Source organism: Triplophysa rosa, linkage group LG19, assembly GCF_024868665.1.
Source record: "Triplophysa rosa linkage group LG19, Trosa_1v2, whole genome shotgun sequence".
In the NCBI taxonomy this organism is placed as follows: Eukaryota; Metazoa; Chordata; class Actinopteri; order Cypriniformes; family Nemacheilidae; genus Triplophysa; species Triplophysa rosa.
The window spans coordinates 7872360-7897679 of NC_079908.1; the positions used below are offsets into that span (position 1 = coordinate 7872360).

A 25320-nucleotide genomic window follows, 5' to 3' on the forward strand; every position below is an offset into this window, starting at 1 on the left:
ACAATGTCGTGTATTCATCGTTTTATTTTTATTGTCAATTATTCTGTTGTGCCATTATTGTGTGCGCAACGCTTTTACATTCCGTTTCCCAAAGAGCCATTAAATATTAAATCCAACGCTTACGTTAAGCCCCTCCCATTTTCTCTCCAGTGGGCGGGCAGAAGGGAAGACAGACAGGTGCACGAGTAAACATTTCCTTCCACTCGCGTTACCTTACTGAAGACGGAAATGTCGTGATAAGTCCATTGTTTTGCCGAATTCGTGTCGTTAAAAAAGTAACAAATAAATCGACTCTCGACTCGGGTCGTCTCTCTTCAGTTTTGACGCAATACGATAAAGGTCGGCTCTTTTTTAAGTCAACTGAAGCTGGTATCTATACACGCATTATGCCAGGTTTAGATTTAAAGTTTCTGGATCGACCGAGGAGGAGATTTTATTGCCCTTTGTGTAATAAGCCGATGAGGGAACCTGTTCAGGTGTCCACCTGCGGTCACAGATTCTGTGACACCTGTCTGCAGGAGTATCTCAGGTAATGCTCTTTAAAATAGGCTACAATACAAATGTGAAATGAAAGCGAACGTGTGGGCGAAACAAATCAATAAAATCTAAAGTTTTGCGTTTATAATGCAAAGTAATTGAGAGTGAATTGGAGTAAAGTGGGACAATTACCAATACATTTTATTAGTGTTTCTGTGAGTAGTTGTTGCTATCATTAATTTCATTAAAATATAAAGATGATATTTGAAATGGCCTTCCAGGTTTTTCCATTGTAACCTTAACTATATGGTATTTTAAACAAAGCCATTCTTTTCATATTTCTCTTGTAAAAAAACTATATTTTTCTTAATTGACATGTGTTCACCTTTTAAAAATTAGGATGTTTTTGGTTATATCCGAATGACATAAGACTGAAATAAGAAATCCATAATTAAAAACAATCCCAGTGAAAAGAGGGACAAAAACACTACATGTATATATAACAACTATTACATAGCTCTATTGAAAAATACAGTACGACTTGTGTCTGTAACAGGGATGACAAAAAAATTCAAACATGAGGCAAATAAAAAGTCATAAAATTAAAGAGCCTGAGATGACACAACACAATTTCATGACATTTTAAGATGTGTTCATTGTATGGACATTAAGAAAAAAGACATTAAACTTGCTTTATATTTTAATTTTCCAAAGTTGAAAAGGCACCGATTTCGTGGAATGACCCATATACCTACTTAGTTAATGTGTTATTATGTTGAACCTTTAATGTATCTTTAATTGTTTAATGCAGGTTTTACTGCTACTATTAGTAGGCTAGTATTAGTATGCTAATTATCTCTAGTAACAGGTTTCATACTGTAATTTGAAGTGTGACCACAATATGCGCATATGCGCATACAATAATAATCTTGTGTTTTGAAAAACTATTTTCGACATAATATTTGATTTAATGACTAAAAGTGGTGAAATCATCTAGTTAAAACTAATAAAAAAAATTCCTCACACATTGAATAGCCTACGTGTGCATGCCCATCTTAATATTTTGACAAGGTTATAAATATGTACATAATCAGATAATATGTAAAATTATAGGTCTATGTGTTTTTATTCATTTTAGAAAGTTAAATTGTCCGGCCAAAAACATCCTTTGACTGGTGTACTTTGGATAGATACATTTCCACATAGCAAAAGAAGGTCAAGCCATTTGTAGTATACAGTGCATTTACATCAGTCTTCTACATTTAAAACTTTCATCAAAACATCTATCAGAACCTTAATCGGGTTGTGGATTAAAACAAATCTGAATTTATTGTGTAAAAATGTATCATATATTTAGAGCTAATAGTGGCCTGTGATTGTTAATGATGAAAAATTAAAATCACGTCATAAAAAAGATGTATGTTATTGTCTGAATTATTAGGATTTTTATGTGTTTTAAAAAAATTAATAAACATAATTGTTCTTATTGTATGTTCTCTTGTACAAAGTATGTGAAAATTAAAATATTACGTAATTGGTCCTTTCACATGAACAACCAAACAGGCTGAACAGGATGTCAGAGATTTCAGTGACACAAAATACTTTTTTCTGTATTTCACCAGAATTGTTTTCTGGTGAAATAGAAGAAGTTTCAGAAACATTTTAAGACACATTTTGATTGGATTTAGATGCTGAAATTATCATGTCATTAATTGACAGGGAATTATATATGCTTGCAAATATGTTTGCCTTTTATTCACCTATATATTTTTTGCAGGTCTTTTTTTATTAGAAATACTCATCTTTTTCTCATTTAACTGTGAAGATTTATTACATTAAAATTGTGCCAACTGCAAATGGGATGAGATGACAATATAATGATAAAGAAATCTACATTTAAAATAGCTGATGTGGTGTGGACAGGAGGCATGCAGTGAGTCAGTTTATTTAATAAACCCAGTTGTGGGCATTCTTGGCATTCCAGCCATCTACAGGCTAATGTATGAAGTCTAATAACAAAACAAAATGTTGTGTTTTTAACAAACAACTGCGCTTATTGTTCTTAGATGTTATCATTGTAGTGATTGACAGCCTTCTCCAATGTGCTTTTCAAGCTACAGTAAATTAGAGGTTAAAAAGTTTGAATCAATTATTCAATATTTATACAGAAACCTCCTTAGATGCTGATGCTAATGTTGAAAAAGAAGGGTTTTAGCCCCTTTTTAATAAAATTGTCAGGTGCATTCATGAGTAAATCTACTGTAGAAATGACAAAATGATTACACATCATTATTGTCTTAGAAATTCAGCCATATTTTTTACTCTGTGAAGAATGCAGACTCCTAAAGCTTTCTTAAAAATGTTGTGATGTGTGTCACATGTACTGTAAACATCACAGCTTTATTAATATTCCAGTGATGTGACGTTTGTACTGATTCTTCACATCACGTGTGCCGTGGGACGTCACCATCCCAGATGGACGATACACTCAAGATGTCAATTTCTGGTGTGGGAGGTGATTGTGAGATTTTCTCCCTGACGTTTCTGTAAAGACCGTTCAGACGTGATTTATAACGGTGGAGCATCATTTCTGAACTGCTTTTCAACCCACAAACTATAATGTACAGACATGAATCAAATAAATGAAGTTCTAACACGTTCATGTGACTGCTGCGTTCCGTTATGAATAAGAGCGTAGATGTGCAAAAAGTAAATATCTCTTAGATTGTGGTCTGTCGGCTTTAGGTACGTTTAGAAGTCTTTGTTCTTCTTGTATGAACATCAGTAAGGAAGGTATTTCCACACGTGAAGTGTTATTGTTTGGACTAGAAAGTTAACCGAAGTGTAACATGAATGTCAACTACATCAACTATGATGCTTCTTTATTGAATGGCTCATGCAACAATGATTTGTGTGAATCCATGTGAATTATTTATAATCGGAAATTGTTTTTTTTCTGTTGAATATCAATAGTGAAGGAGTGTTCAAGTGCCCAGAGGACCATCTGCCACTGGATTATGCCAAAGTGAGTGCGCTATTATAAATCTTATACTGTAAACCTCACAGAACTGCAAGCAGTTTCACTAAACCTCTTCTAAAATTTCATATACCTCATCCAAGCTTCTTTGCTTTGTTGCTATGTCATGTTGGTATGTGTTTGTTGTTTTGCTGCATCATATTTGGATTGACATCACCCTCCTCACAGATTGAATGAAGACATTTCAGTGTGGTCCACATTATGTTAGTCATGCTGTACTGCACCAAAGTAACCACAGTTTAACCTCTCTCGCACTCTTTTGCATTAAACTGTTTTTAATGTAACTTTAAGACATCTATGCAAATTGCTTTACTGTTTATTGTTTGTGATTGCTTAAGGTATTGGATGCTATTTAGATTTATTCATTTAGAAGACACCTTTATCCAAAGCGACTCCCACATGAGAGCGTATTTATTATTTTGTCAATGAGCCAACATTAAGTGTAGTCTATAAGCCATGTTTAGAGTCAGTTGGGGTTGGTCAGGTGTAACAGGTGTCTTTTTTACCTGTTTTTTAAATATAGACATTGCTGTGACTGGTGTGTTTTTAAGGTTCATACGCAAACATTCATTAATGTGGGATTCTTACTTTAGATTTTTCCAGACATGGAGCTGGAACAGCAGATTCTCTCTCTGCCCATCCGCTGCATTCACAGTGAGGAGGGCTGCCGCTGGGCCGCACAGAANAAAGAAGGGGGTGCGCTGTGGATTTATACCACGAGAAAAGAGAGGATCCTTGCAAAATGGAATGTGGCACAATAATCGTTTTACCTCGATTATTTTGTTTTTGTAATTGTTGAAGCCAAAATTGACGATTACAATTAATTTTCGATTAATTGCACAGCCCTATTTTATAGGATGATTTATCTGGGAGAGGTTATTGAAGTGCATTAAGGCCTACTTGAAAGGACTGTGTTGTTTAAATTGACATGTGTCAGCTTAATCTTTGTGTTAATATACTACTTTATTTTGATATATTATGTAGTGATAGGGTTGGTAGAGCTTAACAAATGTCACTATTTTACAGTGTATCGAAAGTTTCTGAATTTATTTAATTATGCATTATATAATATGCTACATCAGGTTTGAAAAGTATTAATAAGTGGTTTGTCTAAACAATACATTTTGGAACGTTATTCCATTTTGTGTTTTCATGGCGTGGCAACGACCAAAAAGTCAGTAACATCAATTAAATAAGCATATTATGGATTTCTGTACCACATTGTACTTTGCCCTATTTCTTTGATACTACCCTGTGCTAACAGAGCAAAGTACAATTCCTGTTTCCAAACCTTAGCCACTATCAAACTCTTAGTAAAACTTAGTAAAACTTTTTTTTCCAGATTTCTTTTAAGAAGATTGGATAAATGAGAAGCTAGTTTAGGAAGGTACACTTAAAAAGCAATTCCACAATTCGGACAAGTTCTTGTTGATTATAGAAGTGACAGATCATGCCACACTCTGTGTGTTATCTTCAAGAATGTTGTCATGTTGTTATGTTGTTAATGAACTAAGTGAAGGGTCAACTACAGAGAAATAAAGTGCTTATGAGGTTAGGAATGTTTAATATGAATGTTAAAGTTAAGATTGTTTTCATTTGTCTAAGCACCACATCTACACTAGGGATGCACCGATATGTAAATTTTGGCCGATAACGATAAACGATAATTCTTGAACATTGGAAGCCTATAATTTGTTTATTAGATAGACATTATACCAGAAAAGTTTAAAAGTTAAAGAATCTTTAATTAGTGTAAAGTAGGCTTGGTACATGATTTTCAGGGGAAAAATAGAATGTTCAGTCTCAGAAAATGTTAAATGAATATTTAGGTGCTGTATATCGGCCAATATATCGGTTATCAGTGTTCTTCCAGAGCAACCCAGAAAGGTGTTTCTCAATAGCCACAAGTCCAACAGGTCTCAAGACAGAAAGCATTCAGATAGCAGTCTGATTCAAACAATATGTGTTTGTTCCTATGATTTACACATTCATAAATATCTACATACTACATCAACAATGTTTTGCTGTAAGTGAATGATCACGACAGAAAGACATTACTGTTCTGGATTTTGAGCAGTGTGCAGCTGAAGTGGTTCAACCAGAGGAAATGATTCATAATTTATCGGCTAAAATATATCGGCCTAAATTTGATTATCCACCGTTACCGATGACATTAAAAATGACCATTTATCGGCCGATACCGATATGGCCGATAATTTATTGTGCATCCCTAATCTACACCATTATTATGCAACTAGGGGTTTTAACCGCAAGTTTGTGGAGATGTAAAAACATTGTGATTGGCTAGTTAAATTGAAAAATACATTACAATGAATATTGTGTTACTTGACAGGTAACGCAGCCGTGATCAAGCCATCTGAAGTGAGTGCGCACACTGCCAAAGTAATGGAGGATCTTTTACCTCTCTACCTCGACAAAGTAAGATCTGGTTGTCATTCATTTTTGAATAAATACTGTAAAAAATCGTTTGGTGTATTGGATAAATGACCTTGAGGCCAGTTTGTCTAGTCAAATCAGATTAAAGCATTCAAGAAAGCATTAATGTTAAAGGAGTAGTTCACCTGATTAAAACCTTTTTTTCATAATTTGCTTATCCTCGTCATGCAAACAAATTATTTAATATTAAAATGTTATAATGTAATCTTATATGGCATCCATTGAAGCTATACGGTGTAATGAGTATACTGTACAGTATAACTGACAACTACCCGTTCTGATGTTCACAATCTCAGGAGATGTATCCTGTTGTCACTGGTGGTGTCGCGGAGACCCAAGAGTTGCTCAAGCAGCGTTTTGATCATATCTTCTACACTGGAAATGGTATGGTGGCTAAAATCATCATGGTGGCAGCGGCTCAATATTTAACCCCTGTCACTCTGGAGCTGGGAGGAAAGAGCCCGTGCTACATCGACAACAACTGTGACCTCGCTGTTGCCTGCCGGTCAGTTGAAGTCCTTGTTTCTTTCGTTGTATTAAAGTTGTGAAAAGATTTGGAGAAAACAGTTTCTCTGTTGTGTTGCCACAGGCGTATAGCTTGGGGCAAGTATACAAACTGTGGTCAGACCTGCATTGCTCCAGACTACATACTCTGCGACCCCAGTATCCAAGACAGAGTGATAGAAGAGATCGAGAAGAATATTAAGGTATGTGTGATTATTATTTACACCACTAGAACAAATGGAGATACAATGTGAACCTATTAGTCATGATACATGTTTAAATGTAAAATGTAGTCCTAGCACACAAACTGTATGTTTTTTAATGTTTTGTAACTTGTGAACAGAATGTGTCCAAAATACTTACATTTCAAACTTCTTGAGGTTTGATGTTTTTTATATTCTGCCATAAAAAGTGCAAATGACTTTTTAAAGTCCATTAGGAATTTATAAATGTTGTTTTTAAAAAGACTTCTCTATTATTTGCTGAAAATGGGAGTCTGGCTATGGGATTGTCTGAGTATTAAACTCGATCACCTGTGGCTGTTTCCAGGAAAAACACATACTGATATACTTGCTTACTTTGAATGCAAACTTAGGCACTTTGGATAAAAGCGTCTGCCAAATGCATAAATGTGAAAGTTAACACTTGCTTGTGCTCATCAGGGATAACTTTTACATCTCTAAACTTTTACATACAACATTGCCGCATCTGTTCCAAAATTGTTTGTAAAGATCGGTTTAGTATTAAAATACATTAACTAAAATGAGAAACAAAATTCACATTCTGACTGGAGTCATAAAAGCTAATATACTTCTATTTATGATTATCAGGACTTCTATACAGAAAATCCCTAAACATGCCCAGATTATGGACGCATCATCAATCAGCGTCACTTCAAGAGAGTGATGGCAATGCTAGAGGACGGCACTGTAGCGGTGGGGGGAGAAAACGACGAGTCAGACTGCTACATTGGTAAAGTCATTATAGCTTGATTACGTTAACCATTAAGTGTATAATATTATATTCACTAGTCATTATATTTTTTCACTTATAGTCATTAAAAACCCTCTCTGTGAGATGAGGGTCTGTGCCATCGGGGGGCTACCAGAATATATTATTATATATTTGACTAATCTATTATAACTTTTCAATGTGTTTTACTCTTTTAACTGCAATAAATATATGACTCCTTCAATAAATAAATGATTTCATACATCTTGACTTAACAAGAGTTAATAAAACGGATGCTTTGTTTAATCCTATATATAACTGTGTATTTTCTTTTATCTTTACCCTTCACAGCCCCAACTATTTTAAGAGACGTGAAGCCGGATGCAAAGGTCATGCAGGAGGAGATCTTTGGGCCTCTATTGCCCATCCTGTCAGTGAGGAGTGCAGATGAAGCCATCAAATTTATCAATGAAAGAGAAAAACCCCTTGCACTGTACATCTTCTCTGAAAACAACAAGGTTAAAACTTATTTACTGAATTTATGATATATAAATTGTATTTAAGACACATTTATACCTTTTGCTAAACTCTACTTTTCATTTCAGCTGATTAAGCGTATGATTGCAGAGACCTCTAGTGGCGGAGTGTTGGCCAATGACTGTTTGATCCACTTCTCAGTCAACACTTTGCCCTTTGGTGGAGTTGGTAGGTTTTTGTAAAAGGATATTATTTTTTGTTAATGAAAAATTTTTGTAACAGGATATTAATAGGATTTGTTATTTTTTAAACACACACTTCATTATCTTTTCTGATTGAGAGTAACTCAGCTCTCTGGCTCTCTCTACAGGTAACAGTGGGATGGGCTGCTATCACGGCCAGTTCAGTTTTGATCGGTTGAGTCACCTGCGAGGCTGTCTTATCAAACAGCTGAAGATGGAAGGGGTGAATAAGATGCGTTACCCACCACATACAGCAGAAAAGCTGGGCTGGGCGCGCTTTTTAATTCTCAAACAGGTTGACTTGGGCAGTCTGGGCCGCATGGCCCTGCTGGCTCTGCTGGCAATCTTTATTGCTGTGATATTACAGGTAAGCAGCTATCATAACGGGGAATCAGATGTTTTTAAAATAAGCAAAACGTTTTTATAGCATTAGTTGTGATTGTAGGTAAATGTGTTCAGAGCTATTTATTATTTAAAAATGTATTTGTTTTATATTATTATATTTATTTATTATTGCTTATGTTCTATGTTATGCAAGTATTAGATAATGTATTTGTTTTTTAATATTTTTATTATATGTAAGTTAAGTGTTTAATAATTTATTTATTTTATATTTTTATTTATTATTATTTATGTTATATAAGTTAAATATTTAATTATTTATTTATTGTATATATTTTTTTTTATTTATATTACATACAGTATAAGTTAAGTTTTTAATAATGTATATTTTTTATAATACCGGACAAAATATTTACAAATTTAATTTGTGTGTGAATGAGCTTCAGTTCAATGAGTTTTAATTCTATTTAATTCGCTTGTTGCACAAGTTGGCGCCCGTGAGCTTTTGGGATGCCAGAGTCAGCAGGGTAATTTCCGGTCGTATAACACTGTATGGGAAAAGGAGGATTTTGGGCCGGCAAATATGGGTGTTTTCTAGATAAAAAAGAAGTAATATATAAGCGATATGACAGATCATTGTTGAAACTTTACATTGTTGAGCACTTCACTAAGCCAAAACAACACAATAATGTTATACGCCATCTTGTGCAACTGGCCCATTCTATTCAGTTTGGTTTCTATAGCATTTTTCTCAATGTGTGTAACTAAAAAAGCAGCTTTACTTAAATATTTTTGACCAAAAAATTCTTAGAAGCCTTTCCTGTCTGACTCATCTTGTTTTTCTTTACAGAAATACTTTACTGACTAGGAATGTGAACTAATATGATGAAAGTTCATCTTCACCATAAAGAAGTTGGTTGAATGAGAGGATTCCTAGAAGTGCTGCTTCACTCCTTTGCCTTATAATGTCATAGGCCCCGAAACAGGCCATGATTTATTTCAACTGTTAAAATGTTGCATTTTTTCAGAAGTAATTTAAACTAACATGACATTTCAATGACTGGAATATTTGCAATATAGCACTTTAATCAGTGTTTTTTTTAATATACACTATTTTAATGTTGCTAAAAGACCTTTGCTGTCACATCCAACATGTTTGGGTTTTTAAATGAAGGAAGAGTCAGAATACACTAGATTTTGTGTTTGTTTGTTTTTTAGCAATATAAACGTCATACTGTAGCTATTTTGAATACAAGTCCAGCATTTTGATGAAATGCACATTTCAAACAGTCTAAATGTGGGGGTTTTGTACAGTATACCAGGCAACGTTACACATTTTGTTCTGCAGTTCGACTGATCTGTTATACCTCTTAGAAATTATGGTTATATGGTCCAGTCTGTCATTATGAAGAACGTAAGATTTTATTATTTTTTAAAATATAAAATGCACATTTATCATCATCTTACATAAGCAGACCAACTAGATGTAAATTGTGGATTGCTTATAGAGACATTCTCTATCTGAAGGATTTCTATTAAACCGAACATCTGTCTTATAGTAATGCTACTGATTTAAAGAGTTTTATCACACACAGAAACAATTTTGAACAGAATAATAAACATGTTTCACACAGCTGAGTGTGGGTTTTCTGGTTTATGCTGTTTCTCATGTTTGTTATTAAAGCAATAAGCCCCAAGAAGCAGTGGGTTACTGGGGTATTTTATAACGGCTTAGAACTCCGCTCAGCCAATCAGAATCAAGGACCAGAACTGACCGTTTTGTAATGTTTTACATTTTATTCTTGATTTTTGTAATCTTGGTCTTTGTTTAATTCCTACACAAATGCAGAAAAGAACAAATGTGTGATTAAACCACATTGACTCCTGTTTGACATCTCTTAAAGGAACAGTTCACCCAAAAATTTAAATTCTTCATTTACTCACCCTCAAGTTGTTCCAAATCTGTATAAAAAATGTCTTTGTTCTGATGAACACAGAGAAAGATATTTGGAAGAATGCTTGTATCAAACAGTTATTGGCCATCATTGACTACCATAGTAGGAATATTTGCTTTATAAATGTTTTTGTTCTGTTGAACACAAAATCAGATATTTTGACGAATGTAGGACAGCAAACAGTTCTGGGGCACTTTTGACTACCATTGTCATTTTCCTACTATGGTAGTCAATGGTGGCGAAGAACTGTTTGGTTACAAGTATTCTTGTGTTCATCAGAACAAATAAATGTGTACAGATTTGGAACAACTCGAAGGTGAGTGAATGATGACAGAATTTTCATTTTTGGTTGAACTGTTCCTTTAAAGGCAGTGTTTACCCCTGACACACTGACACTTATTTGAAGAATCATTTTTAATGCCACACATCTTTATACAATTATCATGAATTTTTTAGTTACTCATCCCCAAATAGGTGCTGGACAAAAGACACGTGATCTTCACAGCATCATTACAGATAAGTGCAGTAAACTTATTACAGTAAGTCTATGCTATGCGCTCAGGTATGCTTTGGACGCTGTGTACTTTATGCTGCCTGGATTTACACAAGAAGGTCAACATAACTATTCCCGTGTGGAATGAGGAAGTCAAACTGGTTCTGCAGGATCAAACTTGTTTCGATGAAACTGTCTAAAGTTGTTACATTTATGCACTACAGAAAACACAAAAATCAGTTCTTATGATTCAATGTACTGTGATCAAATCCACTCTATGTTGTCTAAGGTGATTTTACACACTGGCACTGTATTGATTGTGTTTTGTGAATCAACAACACCGAAGAATGAATACTTACCTGACAAGCTTTACCTTTTGAATAATGAGAACCCCTGGGGAGGTGTTAAGGTGTCATGTCAACATAATAGTGAATTTGTGCTATCTGTTAACACTGCAAAGTGGGTTAAAGGGTCACACAATGTCGTGTATTCATCTTTTTATTTTTATTGTCAATTATTCTGTTGTGCCATTATTGTGTGCGCAACGCTTTTACATTCCGTTTCCCATAGAGCCATTAAATATTAAATCCAACGCTTACGTTAAGCCCCTCCCTTTTTCTCTCCAGTGGGCGGGCAGAAGGGAAGACAGACAGGTGCACGAGTAAACATTTCCTTCCACTCGCGTTACCTTACTGAAGACGGAAATGTCGTGATAAGTCCATTGTTTTGCCGAATTCGTGTCGTTAAAAAAGTAACAAATAAATCGACTCTCGACTCGGGTCGTCTCTCTTCAGTTTTGACGCAATACGATAAAGGTCGGCTCTTTTTTAAGTCAACTGAAGCTGGTATCTATACACGCATTATGCCAGGTTTAGATTTAAAGTTTCTGGATCGACCGAGGAGGAGATTTTATTGCCCTTTGTGTAATAAGCCGATGAGGGAACCTGTTCAGGTGTCCACCTGCGGTCACAGATTCTGTGACACCTGTCTGCAGGAGTATCTCAGGTAATGCTCTTTAAAATAGGCTACAATACAAATGTGAAATGAAAGCGAACGTGTGGGCGAAACAAATCAATAAAATCTAAAGTTTTGCGTTTATAATGCAAAGTAATTGAGAGTGAATTGGAGTAAAGTGGGACAATTACCAATACATTTTATTAGTGTTTCTGTGAGTAGTTGTTGCTATCATTAATTTCATTAAAATATAAAGATGATATTTGAAATGGCCTTCCAGGTTTTTCCATTGTAACCTTAACTATATGGTATTTTAAACAAAGCCATTCTTTTCATATTTCTCTTGTAAAAAAACTATATTTTTCTTAATTGACATGTGTTCACCTTTTAAAAATTAGGATGTTTTTGGTTATATCCGAATGACATAAGACTGAAATAAGAAATCCATAATTAAAAACAATCCCAGTGAAAAGAGGGACAAAAACACTACATGTATATATAACAACTATTACATAGCTCTATTGAAAAATACAGTACGACTTGTGTCTGTAACAGGGATGACAAAAAAATTCAAACATGAGGCAAATAAAAAGTCATAAAATTAAAGAGCCTGAGATGACACAACACAATTTCATGACATTTTAAGATGTGTTCATTGTATGGACATTAAGAAAAAAGACATTAAACTTGCTTTATATTTTAATTTTCCAAAGTTGAAAAGGCACCGATTTCGTGGAATGACCCATATACCTACTTAGTTAATGTGTTATTATGTTGAACCTTTAATGTATCTTTAATTGTTTAATGCAGGTTTTACTGCTACTATTAGTAGGCTAGTATTAGTATGCTAATTATCTCTAGTAACAGGTTTCATACTGTAATTTGAAGTGTGACCACAATATGCGCATATGCGCATACAATAATAATCTTGTGTTTTGAAAAACTATTTTCGACATAATATTTGATTTAATGACTAAAAGTGGTGAAATCATCTAGTTAAAACTAATAAAAAAAATTCCTCACACATTGAATAGCCTACGTGTGCATGCCCATCTTAATATTTTGACAAGGTTATAAATATGTACATAATCAGATAATATGTAAAATTATAGGTCTATGTGTTTTTATTCATTTTAGAAAGTTAAATTGTCCGGCCAAAAACATCCTTTGACTGGTGTACTTTGGATAGATACATTTCCACATAGCAAAAGAAGGTCAAGCCATTTGTAGTATACAGTGCATTTACATCAGTCTTCTACATTTAAAACTTTCATCAAAACATCTATCAGAACCTTAATCGGGTTGTGGATTAAAACAAATCTGAATTTATTGTGTAAAAATGTATCATATATTTAGAGCTAATAGTGGCCTGTGATTGTTAATGATGAAAAATTAAAATCACGTCATAAAAAAGATGTATGTTATTGTCTGAATTATTAGGATTTTTATGTGTTTTAAAAAAATTAATAAACATAATTGTTCTTATTGTATGTTCTCTTGTACAAAGTATGTGAAAATTAAAATATTACGTAATTGGTCCTTTCACATGAACAACCAAACAGGCTGAACAGGATGTCAGAGATTTCAGTGACACAAAATACTTTTTTCTGTATTTCACCAGAATTGTTTTCTGGTGAAATAGAAGAAGTTTCAGAAACATTTTAAGACACATTTTGATTGGATTTAGATGCTGAAATTATCATGTCATTAATTGACAGGGAATTATATATGCTTGCAAATATGTTTGCCTTTTATTCACCTATATATTTTTTGCAGGTCTTTTTTTATTAGAAATACTCATCTTTTTCTCATTTAACTGTGAAGATTTATTACATTAAAATTGTGCCAACTGCAAATGGGATGAGATGACAATATAATGATAAAGAAATCTACATTTAAAATAGCTGATGTGGTGTGGACAGGAGGCATGCAGTGAGTCAGTTTATTTAATAAACCCAGTTGTGGGCATTCTTGGCATTCCAGCCATCTACAGGCTAATGTATGAAGTCTAATAACAAAACAAAATGTTGTGTTTTTAACAAACAACTGCGCTTATTGTTCTTAGATGTTATCATTGTAGTGATTGACAGCCTTCTCCAATGTGCTTTTCAAGCTACAGTAAATTAGAGGTTAAAAAGTTTGAATCAATTATTCAATATTTATACAGAAACCTCCTTAGATGCTGATGCTAATGTTGAAAAAGAAGGGTTTTAGCCCCTTTTTAATAAAATTGTCAGGTGCATTCATGAGTAAATCTACTGTAGAAATGACAAAATGATTACACATCATTATTGTCTTAGAAATTCAGCCATATTTTTTACTCTGTGAAGAATGCAGACTCCTAAAGCTTTCTTAAAAATGTTGTGATGTGTGTCACATGTACTGTAAACATCACAGCTTTATTAATATTCCAGTGATGTGACGTTTGTACTGATTCTTCACATCACGTGTGCCGTGGGACGTCACCATCCCAGATGGACGATACACTCAAGATGTCAATTTCTGGTGTGGGAGGTGATTGTGAGATTTTCTCCCTGACGTTTCTGTAAAGACCGTTCAGACGTGATTTATAACGGTGGAGCATCATTTCTGAACTGCTTTTCAACCCACAAACTATAATGTACAGACATGAATCAAATAAATGAAGTTCTAACACGTTCATGTGACTGCTGCGTTCCGTTATGAATAAGAGCGTAGATGTGCAAAAAGTAAATATCTCTTAGATTGTGGTCTGTCGGCTTTAGGTACGTTTAGAAGTCTTTGTTCTTCTTGTATGAACATCAGTAAGGAAGGTATTTCCACACGTGAAGTGTTATTGTTTGGACTAGAAAGTTAACCGAAGTGTAACATGAATGTCAACTACATCAACTATGATGCTTCTTTATTGAATGGCTCATGCAACAATGATTTGTGTGAATCCATGTGAATTATTTATAATCGGAAATTGTTTTTTTTCTGTTGAATATCAATAGTGAAGGAGTGTTCAAGTGCCCAGAGGACCATCTGCCACTGGATTATGCCAAAGTGAGTGCGCTATTATAAATCTTATACTGTAAACCTCACAGAACTGCAAGCAGTTTCACTAAACCTCTTCTAAAATTTCATATACCTCATCCAAGCTTCTTTGCTTTGTTGCTATGTCATGTTGGTATGTGTTTGTTGTTTTGCTGCATCATATTTGGATTGACATCACCCTCCTCACAGATTGAATGAAGACATTTCAGTGTGGTCCACATTATGTTAGTCATGCTGTACTGCACCAAAGTAACCACAGTTTAACCTCTCTCGCACTCTTTTGCATTAAACTGTTTTTAATGTAACTTTAAGACATCTATGCAAATTGCTTTACTGTTTATTGTTTGTGATTGCTTAAGGTATTGGATGCTATTTAGATTTATTCATTTAGAAGACACCTTTATCCAAAGCGACTCCCACATGAGAGCGTATTTATTATTTTGTCAATGAGCCAACATTAAGTGTAGTCTATAAGCCATGTTTAGAGTCAGTTGGGGTTGGTCAGGTGTAACAGGTGTCTTTTTTACCTGTTTTTTAAATATAGACATTGCTGTGACTGGTGTGTTTTTAAGGTTCATACGCAAACATTCATTAATGTGGGATTCTTACTTTAGATTTTTCCAGACATGGAGCTGGAACAGCAGATTCTCTCTCTGCCCATCCGCTGCATTCACAGTGAGGAGGGCTGCCGCTGGGCCGCACAGAACAAGCTGCTCCAGGTGAGGAAATCACACACACAAACATATACAGTCGCAGAAAAAATTAAGAGACCATTCCAAATTTTCATTTGAGCAGCATTTCTAGATGTATTGTGACCATTTATGTCCAGTGTCTGTTGAATTTCAACAAATTCAAACCTCAGGAGTGACATAAAGTCATCCAACAGCAATGCGAAAGACTGAGCATGACAAGACACATAAAACTAAATTCAAGGTTATCACATAAATCTTTTTTCCAACTTTTCCAAATTTTTTTACAAATATTACTGTTGTATTTAGGGCTGTCAAACGATTAATCGCGATTAATCGCATCCAGAATAAAAGTTTGTGTTTACATAATATATGTCTGTGTACTCTGCATATTAACGTTGTGTTTATAATCACATACACATACATGCATATATTTAAGAAAAATAAAAAATATAAAAAATAATAAACTTTTATATGTAATTTAAGTTATTGGTAAATATAAATAATACATCTCAAAATTATCAAATATCAAATATATATACATTAATGTGTATGTTTTTGTATTTATAAATACAAATTAATATGCACAATACACGGACACATATTATGTAAACACAAACTTTTATTCTGGATGCGATTAATCGCGATTAATCGTTTGACAGCTCTAGTTGTATTGCTTAAAAGTAAATATGAACTTGTTTTCTTTGCAGTATTACAGAGCATCAGAGAGCATCTTTTCTGTTATACTGATTTTGTTATTTCTCCAGTGTTTATTTTCTGCAAATAAATGAAAATAGACACACTACTGTATGTATTTTACATTTGAGAGAAATACTGTTAGTAGTTCGCAAATTAGAAATAAAATTAATTATTTTACCTAAACACATACATCAATAGTAAATTCAGAAAAACTGAAAATGGTCTTTGAAATGGTCTCCTAATTTTTTCAACAGCTGTATGTTCATCTTTATGGGCGAGAATCACAAAACCAGAACCTGAAAGAAAACACAGGTGACAGGATCCTGTAACTAAAAAGAAATGGTCAGGGTCCTGATAAAAATGTCCACTTATACTGGTATATAAAATTACAATAATTACAATACATTACAGGCCCATTTGTCCGTGTGTGAGTTTAACGTGGTGCCGTGTCCGAACCGATGCTCTTTGAAGTTGCTGAGACGAGAACTGCCCGAGCATCTGCAGCACGATTGCGCTAAGAGAAAACTGCACTGTGATCACTGCACTGAAGAGTTTACCGGCGAGGCATATGAGGTCAGCCAATACCACAGGAATTTACATGATTTAATGAGCACTTGATTATTTACTTACTCTCATCCTTTATGTTTTAGTCTGGTGTTTGAGAATCAATTACTTGTCTGTCACACGCTTTGATAATCATTGCATCTAACACTTACTGCTTAATATGTTGGGGTCAATCAAAATAATAAAAACACGCTTGGATAGCTGTTAAGAGGTGTAACCTGTTTTTATTTTAACCAGAACTAGATTCCTCTTAAACACTTTATTTTGAATTTTAAATGCACAGGCCTCAAAAAGAGAGCGTGTCGCCCTCTGTAGGTGATTGATGAGAATGACACACACACTCTGTAGCACAACAATAATACCCATCACACATAGGTTTGATTTAGTATCTTTTTAGGGACTGGCCATATACTTCTGTTGATTTTATACAGACCTAATGGCATTTTCTATCCCCTAACCACAACCCTAAACATAACCATCACAAAAACAAACTTTTTGCATTTACATTTTTATATCATTTAGTAAATAAACACGTTTATCTAAATGGGTATGTTCCTTTGACTTTTTGTTTTATACACAGATAGTTATAAATATACATTACAACAGAAAACTTTATTTACTGTATTTTAATAGCCTTTTTACAAAATAGGACATCCCAAAAGAATGTTTTTCTCAGGTTTGTCAGGTTCATTTTTGGGTTCAGATTTGTTCTCAAAACAAAGAATTTTTAACTGATTTGTCAGTAAGTAAAATAATCAGTAAAACAGCTCTGATATTGTTGTGAACGTAAGTACAATGCTAACTTAATTGAAAACAGTAATCTAATGCCATAACATGAATTACTTTTAGCGTATTACCCACAGTTTTCCATTTTTATTTATAATATTTATAAATATTATGTACCATCTGTCTGTGCTCATACAGAGTCATCAGGATGCTTGTCCAGAGGAAAGTGTATACTGTGAGAATAAATGTGGTGCACGTGTGGTGCGTAGACTGTTGACCCAGCACAGCGTGTCCGAGTGCCCCAAACGCAAGCTGCCCTGCAGATACTGCAGAAAAGAGTTTCTCTATGACACCATTCAGGTCAGTCTTCCTCCTACATTACATTTGGCAGATTGAATGGGTTTGTGTGTTCTTTGTCATGGAACAACACTGGTGATCCTCTGCCATTTAAGCTACGGGAACACATATTTCTTAAAGGTCCAGTGTATGAAACTTATCGGCGTCTAGCTGTGAGGTTGTGAATTGCAACCAATGGCTCATTCCACCGCTTACCCCTCCCTTTCGAAGCACTACGGTGGCTGACACAGTGCTAAGATGTCGTCAAGTTTTTGCTGAAGGAGATAGCGTTTTTCCGAAACGCTCGCTATAGAGCAGTTTGTCCGTTTAGGGCAATTCACCTAATTCATTCACCTATGAATTCCATGTAAGGGGACCTGCTTCTCTTCTGTAATTCACAGAATCATCAGCAACAGTGTCCACAGTTCCCTGTGCAGTGCCCCAGCAGGTGCGGCACACCTGGACTCACCCGAGAGAGCTTCATGGCTCATGTAAAGGAAGGGTGCAGCGGTGCTATGGTGATCTGTCCATTTAAAGAGGCTGGCTGCAAACATAAGGTATGATCTCAAGTTTGTCATGTATTGACATGATTAATACCATCATGTTAAATGTGTAAGAACTAGGGACCTACTTAAATTGAAACCATACAATATATGAATGTTATTGAATTGGCCAACTACATTACATTTATTTTAAAGAAATATATACTGTAAAAAAAACAAAATATACTGGTAGTTAATTTTAACTGGTCTGTTCATTTTACTGACAATTTGTACAATTCAAAATACAGGTCTGGAAAATTGCTCATGAATATAGTACATTGTGCCCTAGTTTTAAAAAAATGTGTAGATTTTTGTAGCTTTGTAGAGAAAGCACAAGCAGAGAATTTCACACAAAAAAAACATTGAAATAGATCATTCATACTTTTTAGGTGTTGCTTAGAAATACACGGTAGGTAAACCAAAAATAAAAATGGTATATAAAAGCAGTCCAGATCCCCCTTTAACTTGTAATTTTATGGCCAGTAAACTTTCTTTATTTCTCTCCATGAAAGAAAAAAAACATAGGGACATGGAATGACATGAGAGCAAATAAATGCTGAGAAAATATTAATTTCTGTGTAAACAATTTAGTCTTAACTTAACTAAAATCGAAGCTTTCCCATATTTACTAAAGTCTGAAAATATAAATATCAATCACAGTATTATTATGACCATCTCGTCTCCGTTCCCCTCTCACAGTGCCCAAAAACCGCAGTGGCACGACACCTTGAGGAGGCCACACACACCCACTTGTCTCTTCTGTGTGGTCTGGTGAACCGTCAGAGACTGGAGCTCAGGGAACTCCGGCGTGGAGTGGAGGAACTCTCCGGGAGCCGGGATGGAACCCTGCTATGGAAACTCACAAACTACAGCCAACGACTGCAGGAGACCAAGAGCAAGACTGATGGCAGTTTGGAATTGTTTAGTCCCCCATTCTATTCCCATAACTATGGATACCGTCTACAACTGTCCGCCTTTCTCAATGGGAACGGTAGTGGGGAGGGCTCATATCTGTCCATCTACATTCGAGTTCTGCCGGGAGAGTATGACGGGCTGCTGGAGTGGCCGTTCCCGTACCGCGTCGCCTTCTCGCTGCTGGATCAGAGTGACCCGGCGCTCACCAAACCCCAGCACATCACAGAGACCTTCAGCCCGGATCCTAACTGGAAAAACTTCCAAAGGCCACAGCCGGGAGCTCTGGGGAGCGTTCGTGGGGGCTGTTTGGATGAAAGCATGTTGGGGTTCGGCTACCCGAAGTTCATCTCCCACGAGGAGATGAAGAAAAGAAATTATATCAGAGACAACGCTATTTTCATTAAAGCCACCATAGACGTGGTCCGGAAAATAATGAACTGAATGGGGTTCAAGCTATTCTGGAATACTTTAAAAAGGTAAAATGCATCTTTTTGCTTTTTCTGGAAATGATGATGACAATTTCTGCATCATTTTGACTTTTCCATATCATCAGTGATCTGCCACAGATGAAGGATAGTTTGGTACTGATAATGTCACTTAATGTGTATTTGCATTGACATTTACATGTATCTTCTCTGTAATACATTTTTAAGTAAAGAAAGGAACTGTTTAAAAAATTGCTGTGTGTTTTTTCATGAATGCATTTTCATGATAATGCTTATAATCTATGTTCAAGTCTAACCAACCATCAAACCAACTGGACAGAGGTGTTTGCTAACATTACTGTTCATCTCGATGGCTGGTGCATAAAAGACTGCTGCCGTATAGCAGCAGGGTTGCAAAGGGTTGTGACAGAAACTGCTCAATGCACAATAAAGCCCAATACAAAACTAAAAACCATGTTTCAGAATTGCTTTTAATTGTAGGCCTGTTGTAGAAGCATTAAAGTGGCATATGACAGGGCTAAAACGAATATTAGCATTTGTTGCAATGTGTATACACGATTTAAAGTTTAAAAAACGCTGTATTTTCCACATACCGTGCATGTTTGTATCTCCTCTTTGCCCCGCCTCTCTGAAACGTGCAGATTTTTTACAAAGCTCATGGCTCTGAAAAGCGAGGTGTGCTATGATTGGCCAGTTAACCAGTGCGTAGTGATTGGTCGAATACTGCAAGCGTGTGACGGAAATGTAACGCCTCTTACCATATTTGGAACATCAGGTTCCAAAGCAATTGTACTGACAGGTACGCCCACCTTACTTGCGTATACATTTGGGCGGTCTTAGTCAAATCAGAACATGAACTGACGTAGATTTGTGGGGGTGTGGTTACACGAGGTGTTTCAGGCAGGTCTGGGTGAGCATTCGCTTTTAGATAGAATGCATCTTTTGTTCCCACACTTTAATTTGTGCAATTTTACGTGTCTAATACATGCATGGGCAACTTATAACACACCAAAGACACAGAAAAACACATACTTCCGCCATATGACCCCTTTAACCATTTGTAAATTTTGACTCATCGCGACATTGCGGAAAAGTACATTCACCCCCATGTCTGGCAAATGGAAAGTGTGAATGTTGTTCAAGAAAAACATATTTTGATGTAGAATTTTGTGTGCAAAATCTTAAAATTTCGGTTTATTGCACAAAGCACATAAAAGGAAGTGAACCCTACAGACAAAACGAGACGAAATGAAACCGATGACACAAATATTTGAAGTCAAATAAATTAATTTTTATTTTAATTAATAGTTAAAATTAATAAACACAATTAATTACGTTAATAACAACAACAATAATAATAATTTAAAATAGTAATAATTTTAAAATGTTTTCATTTGTAAGTCATTTATATTGATCCTTCATCTTTAGCATGATCTTTTGCTTTGGAAGGTAACAGGAAGTTGGCAACAGGAAAGGCCGCCATGTCATATATTACGAATCCATTTTTACCCTCGGGGTTCTCCTGACACTGGACAGAAATCTGAAAAAAATGTTTACAGATCGTATTTCATACATATAGAACACAACCTCATACATTATGTTAAAACCATTATGTCTCTGTCATACCTGAACTTGATTGGGTAAACCACAAGTTATGTCTATCGAGTCGTAAACCTCATTGTCTTCCCTAAGTCGGAAATATTTCTCCCGAGAATCCGATTCTTCAACTGATTTGCAGCAGGTTGTACCCTTATTTGATAAGAAACAAAACTTTATACCATTATTTGATAGATTACTTTGTTACTATGAGTAGAAACTCAAACTATACGTAAACACAATATTACAACTCAAAAAAGTTTCATTGTTAGCATTCCGTGTCTGTTCTGTCTTACCATACTGATAAGTGTTGAGTTTTCTAACTTAAGAAGTGCTGTAAGAACAATAATGCTGCCTTCACAAAGTGTCTTGGTGATGCGTGTATATTATTTTGGTGTATATTATGAATGAAGTCAAAAACCAAAACAGGAAGAAACAAGTCAATCCGGGTCATTTTTGGTAGCGCATGTGCATTTGATCAAGGAGCTTCAACATCGATCGACACAAATCTGAAAGGATTGTACATGCCGTAAAAACTTTCAAACTAATTGAAAGGTGGGCTTTGTACCTAAATGAGTCTGACAACATTACACACAATATTCTGGATAAAATAAGGCATGTGTGAATCTGTGTTTAAATTCATCAACATGAAACGGGCAGCAATCGTGAGTATATAAGAGAAGAAAATCTGATGACCCAGATGATTTTTAAGAAACGTTTACATCCAAAAATTACAATGAAATTGAATCAAAGATAGCTGTTTTATAGTTTGTACAGAAAATCATGTTCTGTGAATGTACACTTAAAATATGGACAAACCCAACCGTTGGTAAAAAAAAATTACATAGAAAATGTGCATAATATATTCACTCACCTCAGATTGATACAACCCATTAAAGGGATACTTCAGCCAAAATTGAAAATTCTGTCATCATTTACTCACCTCCGAGTTGTTCCAAATCTGTATAAATGTCTTTGTTCTGATGAACACAGGGAAACATATTTGGAAGAATGCTTATAACCAAACAGATCTCAACACCCATTGACTTCCATAGTAGGAAAAAAACAATGATAGTCAAAAGTGCCCCAGAACTGTTTGCTGTCCTACATTCTTCAAAATGTCTTCGTTAGTGTTCAACAGAACAAATAAAAAGATAAAGTAATTTTTCCTACTATGCGAGTCATATATTGTACAATTCTGTTCAAGCAAATTTAAAAAAATGCTATTCATATTCCTATACTTCACCACTAAAAACGTATCATATTTATTATTTGTGTCTTAGTTTTAAATTGTATTGCAGAAAAAAAGCATAATTACTTGATTTAGCTTACCTAGAAATAAATTCCAGTTTTCTTTTCTTGATTTAAAACAGTAATCCATTTCATTTGGTTTTTATCTTTATCTTTTCCAGTACTAAACATGATCAATAGAATCCAAATTGATATAAATGCACGAGAAACACAAGAGAAGTCTGTTGGAGTGTAACGGTAACAGGGATTCTCTGTGAAGTCTCTTGACATGATATGAAACTTTGAAACCAAGATCAATTAAACCACATCAAGCAATGTTGTTGCATTTCTGCTTGCACTGCAACCTACAGTGTGACATTTACGATCTGACTCAAAAACATCCACTGATGACAGAGAAAGCATCGCATGCTTCCATTTTATGACCTCAATGCAGACTGCAACTGCAAGCAATTCCAAGGGCCACGGAAATGATTCTCAGTTCCTTTCATAGGATTATGTAAAATCACAATAACACAAGAGATAACCAAGGTTAACAAAAACCAATGTTAACAAATGTCTGTTAATTAAATCGTTTTATGAGTTTGTTTGTGTGTTTTTCTAATACACAAGTTACTTGGTCAAAACCCTTCATAGAACGCCTGACAATACACAATTTTGTAGCTTCACTCTGGATTTCTTTTTTTCGAGTACAGAAGCTCATCTGAGGAATCCATACTTTCTCATAATCCAAAATTGTTGTTTTTTAGAATATGGTTGTATTCATTAAAAAACGTATGTTTTGCAAGTTGGGTTTTATTGTTTCATTAAAAACTAACCATTGATTGCTTCAAACTGTTTATTAAACACAATTAGGCCTGTAGTGATTTTCCCTCATGACAAAACCTACTGTAGTACTTAGACTAAAACAAGAACTTTCATACCTAGACTTAGAGGCCAGACTTCAGTGATGCGTGATCTGAAATATCAAGTTTATCTGATTGGATTACAGCACACTTGAGCAACCAAAGTTCGTCTCCCACAAGACAACACATTTTGTGCGATTTATCTCGCCGTCAATCTGTAATAAAACATCAATAAGCGCATCTAATCTAAATGACACATAGTCATTTGATGCATGGTTATCGACTTCATTGGCTAAATGCCGTAACTCTCTAGCTAATTGTGCGCCCGCCATAGTTGCTTAACGTTATACACGAAGCAAACGATCAGTGAGTGACGTGACGTTAGTCCAAAACAAGTCAAGAGTAATCGATCAAACGCTTCAATCTACGCTGAATCAATAGTAGGCAAGACCAACCCATCTAATTATCATACAAGACACAGAAAAGTAAGAATAAATTCAAGAATAAATAAATAAAAGTGGAAATAAATACATGCGATAATAAATAAATATAAAAATAAATAAATAAATCTAAAAATAAAAGGAAATGATAAATAAAATAATCTAAAAAGAAAAAAAAAGAAATAATAAATGGACGCAAAAATAAATCAATTGAAAAAATGAAAAGAAAATGAACGCTTTTAGTGTAACGCTTAAGTACACGAAAGTGCAGCAGTAGTTTAATAAAGTATTTTTAGCTGTCAGCCAGTTTACTGTGTCCTATATAGATTTGTGACAGATTATACACCATACGACTTGTAGCTTGTGGGAATATTTTTCAGATAAAAGTATGATTTAATTATCAATATAATCAATAAGTGTTTTCTTTCATTAAATCATTAAGCTGTGTGCTTTTGTCATGTGCTTTCTATTTTACTCAGTGGAAAGTTACTGTGGTAAACGAAGTGAGACAGGATAAGTGGGGGTTGGAACCATACATTATCTAAATCAACACACACACACACACACACACACACACACACACACACACACACACACACACAAAGAGTCACATATAAAAGAAATGTTATGAATCAATCCACTGCATATGTTTTAAGTATAATCATGAGTTGTGATGTGTTTTAATGAATCATAGGATTAAGAAACAACGCTACATAATTAAAAGCATTAGATGATTGAGTGTTTTCTTTTTACTAAAAGAATGTTAAGAATGTTGGTATGTTGTCCGGCCACAAGAAACTGTCTCTAGGAGACCACTCCCCAAAAGAAACGGTCTCTAGAGAACATTCCTCAAAACTGGCGACTGACCACAGGATGTAAAACATGTGTTATGCAAAGATGTTGTTTTGCAGATATACGTGGTGCACGGTGATTGGTGGAAAGGGAGCAGCACTCCTTAAAAGGCAGAGGAGGAGTCAGAAGATGCGAGCGACGTCACATACTGAATAAATATGGGTGTTTTTGAATAATTTGGGTTGTTGGCTTGTGGTGGAGTGAGGAGATCGTCTGACAACCCAAAGCTTTGTTACTCCTTTTTACATCTGATAATAAACTTCTAATCGATTTTGGAGAACGTCTCTGTGCAAATTTTTGAACATGCAGGACTGCCTAAAAAGTCCAACAAGCTACATTTAGCATTAATGATTTTAATAATATTAATAGCATTAATAATCAGCATTTCATAATGAATCATGTTTTAGTATAAATGTTATGGAAAGGCTGTTAGTAACTTTGTAAGTACTTCTGCTCATGATACATTCATTTCAGTTGCTACAGTTTGTTGTCAGTACTTTTTTAAATATTAAAATAGA

At 34.9% G+C, this 25320-nt stretch overlaps 3 protein-coding genes and 1 long non-coding RNA gene across 5 annotated transcripts; 3 read left to right on the forward strand and 1 right to left on the reverse strand.

Annotated features, from left to right (window-relative positions):
- Positions 1 to 191: 191 nt before the first annotated feature.
- Positions 192 to 4456, forward strand: LOC130570612 (TNF receptor-associated factor 4-like). The gene is made up of 4 exons (XM_057360976.1): positions 192 to 529; positions 3451 to 3502; positions 4108 to 4210; positions 4452 to 4456. The coding sequence occupies exons 1-4, from the start codon at positions 387 to 389 to the stop codon at positions 4454 to 4456; spliced, it is 303 nt and encodes a 100-aa protein (XP_057216959.1). The 5' UTR covers positions 192 to 386.
- A 1414-nt stretch (positions 4457 to 5870) lies between these two features.
- On the forward strand, positions 5871 to 10114 carry LOC130570254 (aldehyde dehydrogenase family 3 member A2-like). The gene is given in 8 exon segments (XM_057360474.1): positions 5871 to 5953; positions 6268 to 6476; positions 6561 to 6678; positions 7306 to 7447; positions 7778 to 7944; positions 8032 to 8131; positions 8274 to 8512; positions 9338 to 10114. Coding segments are annotated over 8 exon segments (1026 nt in total). The 5' UTR covers positions 5871 to 5920; the 3' UTR covers positions 9356 to 10114.
- A 1488-nt stretch (positions 10115 to 11602) lies between these two features.
- On the forward strand, positions 11603 to 20805 carry LOC130569698 (TNF receptor-associated factor 4-like). The gene is made up of 7 exons (XM_057359482.1): positions 11603 to 11940; positions 14862 to 14913; positions 15519 to 15623; positions 16704 to 16865; positions 17781 to 17942; positions 18320 to 18475; positions 19160 to 20805. Exons 1-7 carry the CDS (start codon positions 11798 to 11800, stop codon positions 19814 to 19816), a joined length of 1437 nt encoding a protein of 478 aa, XP_057215465.1. The 5' UTR covers positions 11603 to 11797; the 3' UTR covers positions 19817 to 20805.
- A 294-nt stretch (positions 20806 to 21099) lies between these two features.
- On the reverse strand, positions 21100 to 25260 carry LOC130569697 (uncharacterized). 2 transcript variants are annotated; one of them, XR_008964874.1, is made up of 3 exons: positions 22750 to 25260; positions 21448 to 22539; positions 21100 to 21361 (listed from the first exon to the last, which is right to left on the reverse strand). It is a non-coding gene; the product is annotated as an uncharacterized LOC130569697 (long non-coding RNA). The 2 variants fall into 2 exon arrangements; XR_008964875.1 differs by having other exon boundaries at positions 21448 to 22397; positions 22750 to 25253.
- Between the last annotated feature and the right edge of the window lie 60 nt (positions 25261 to 25320).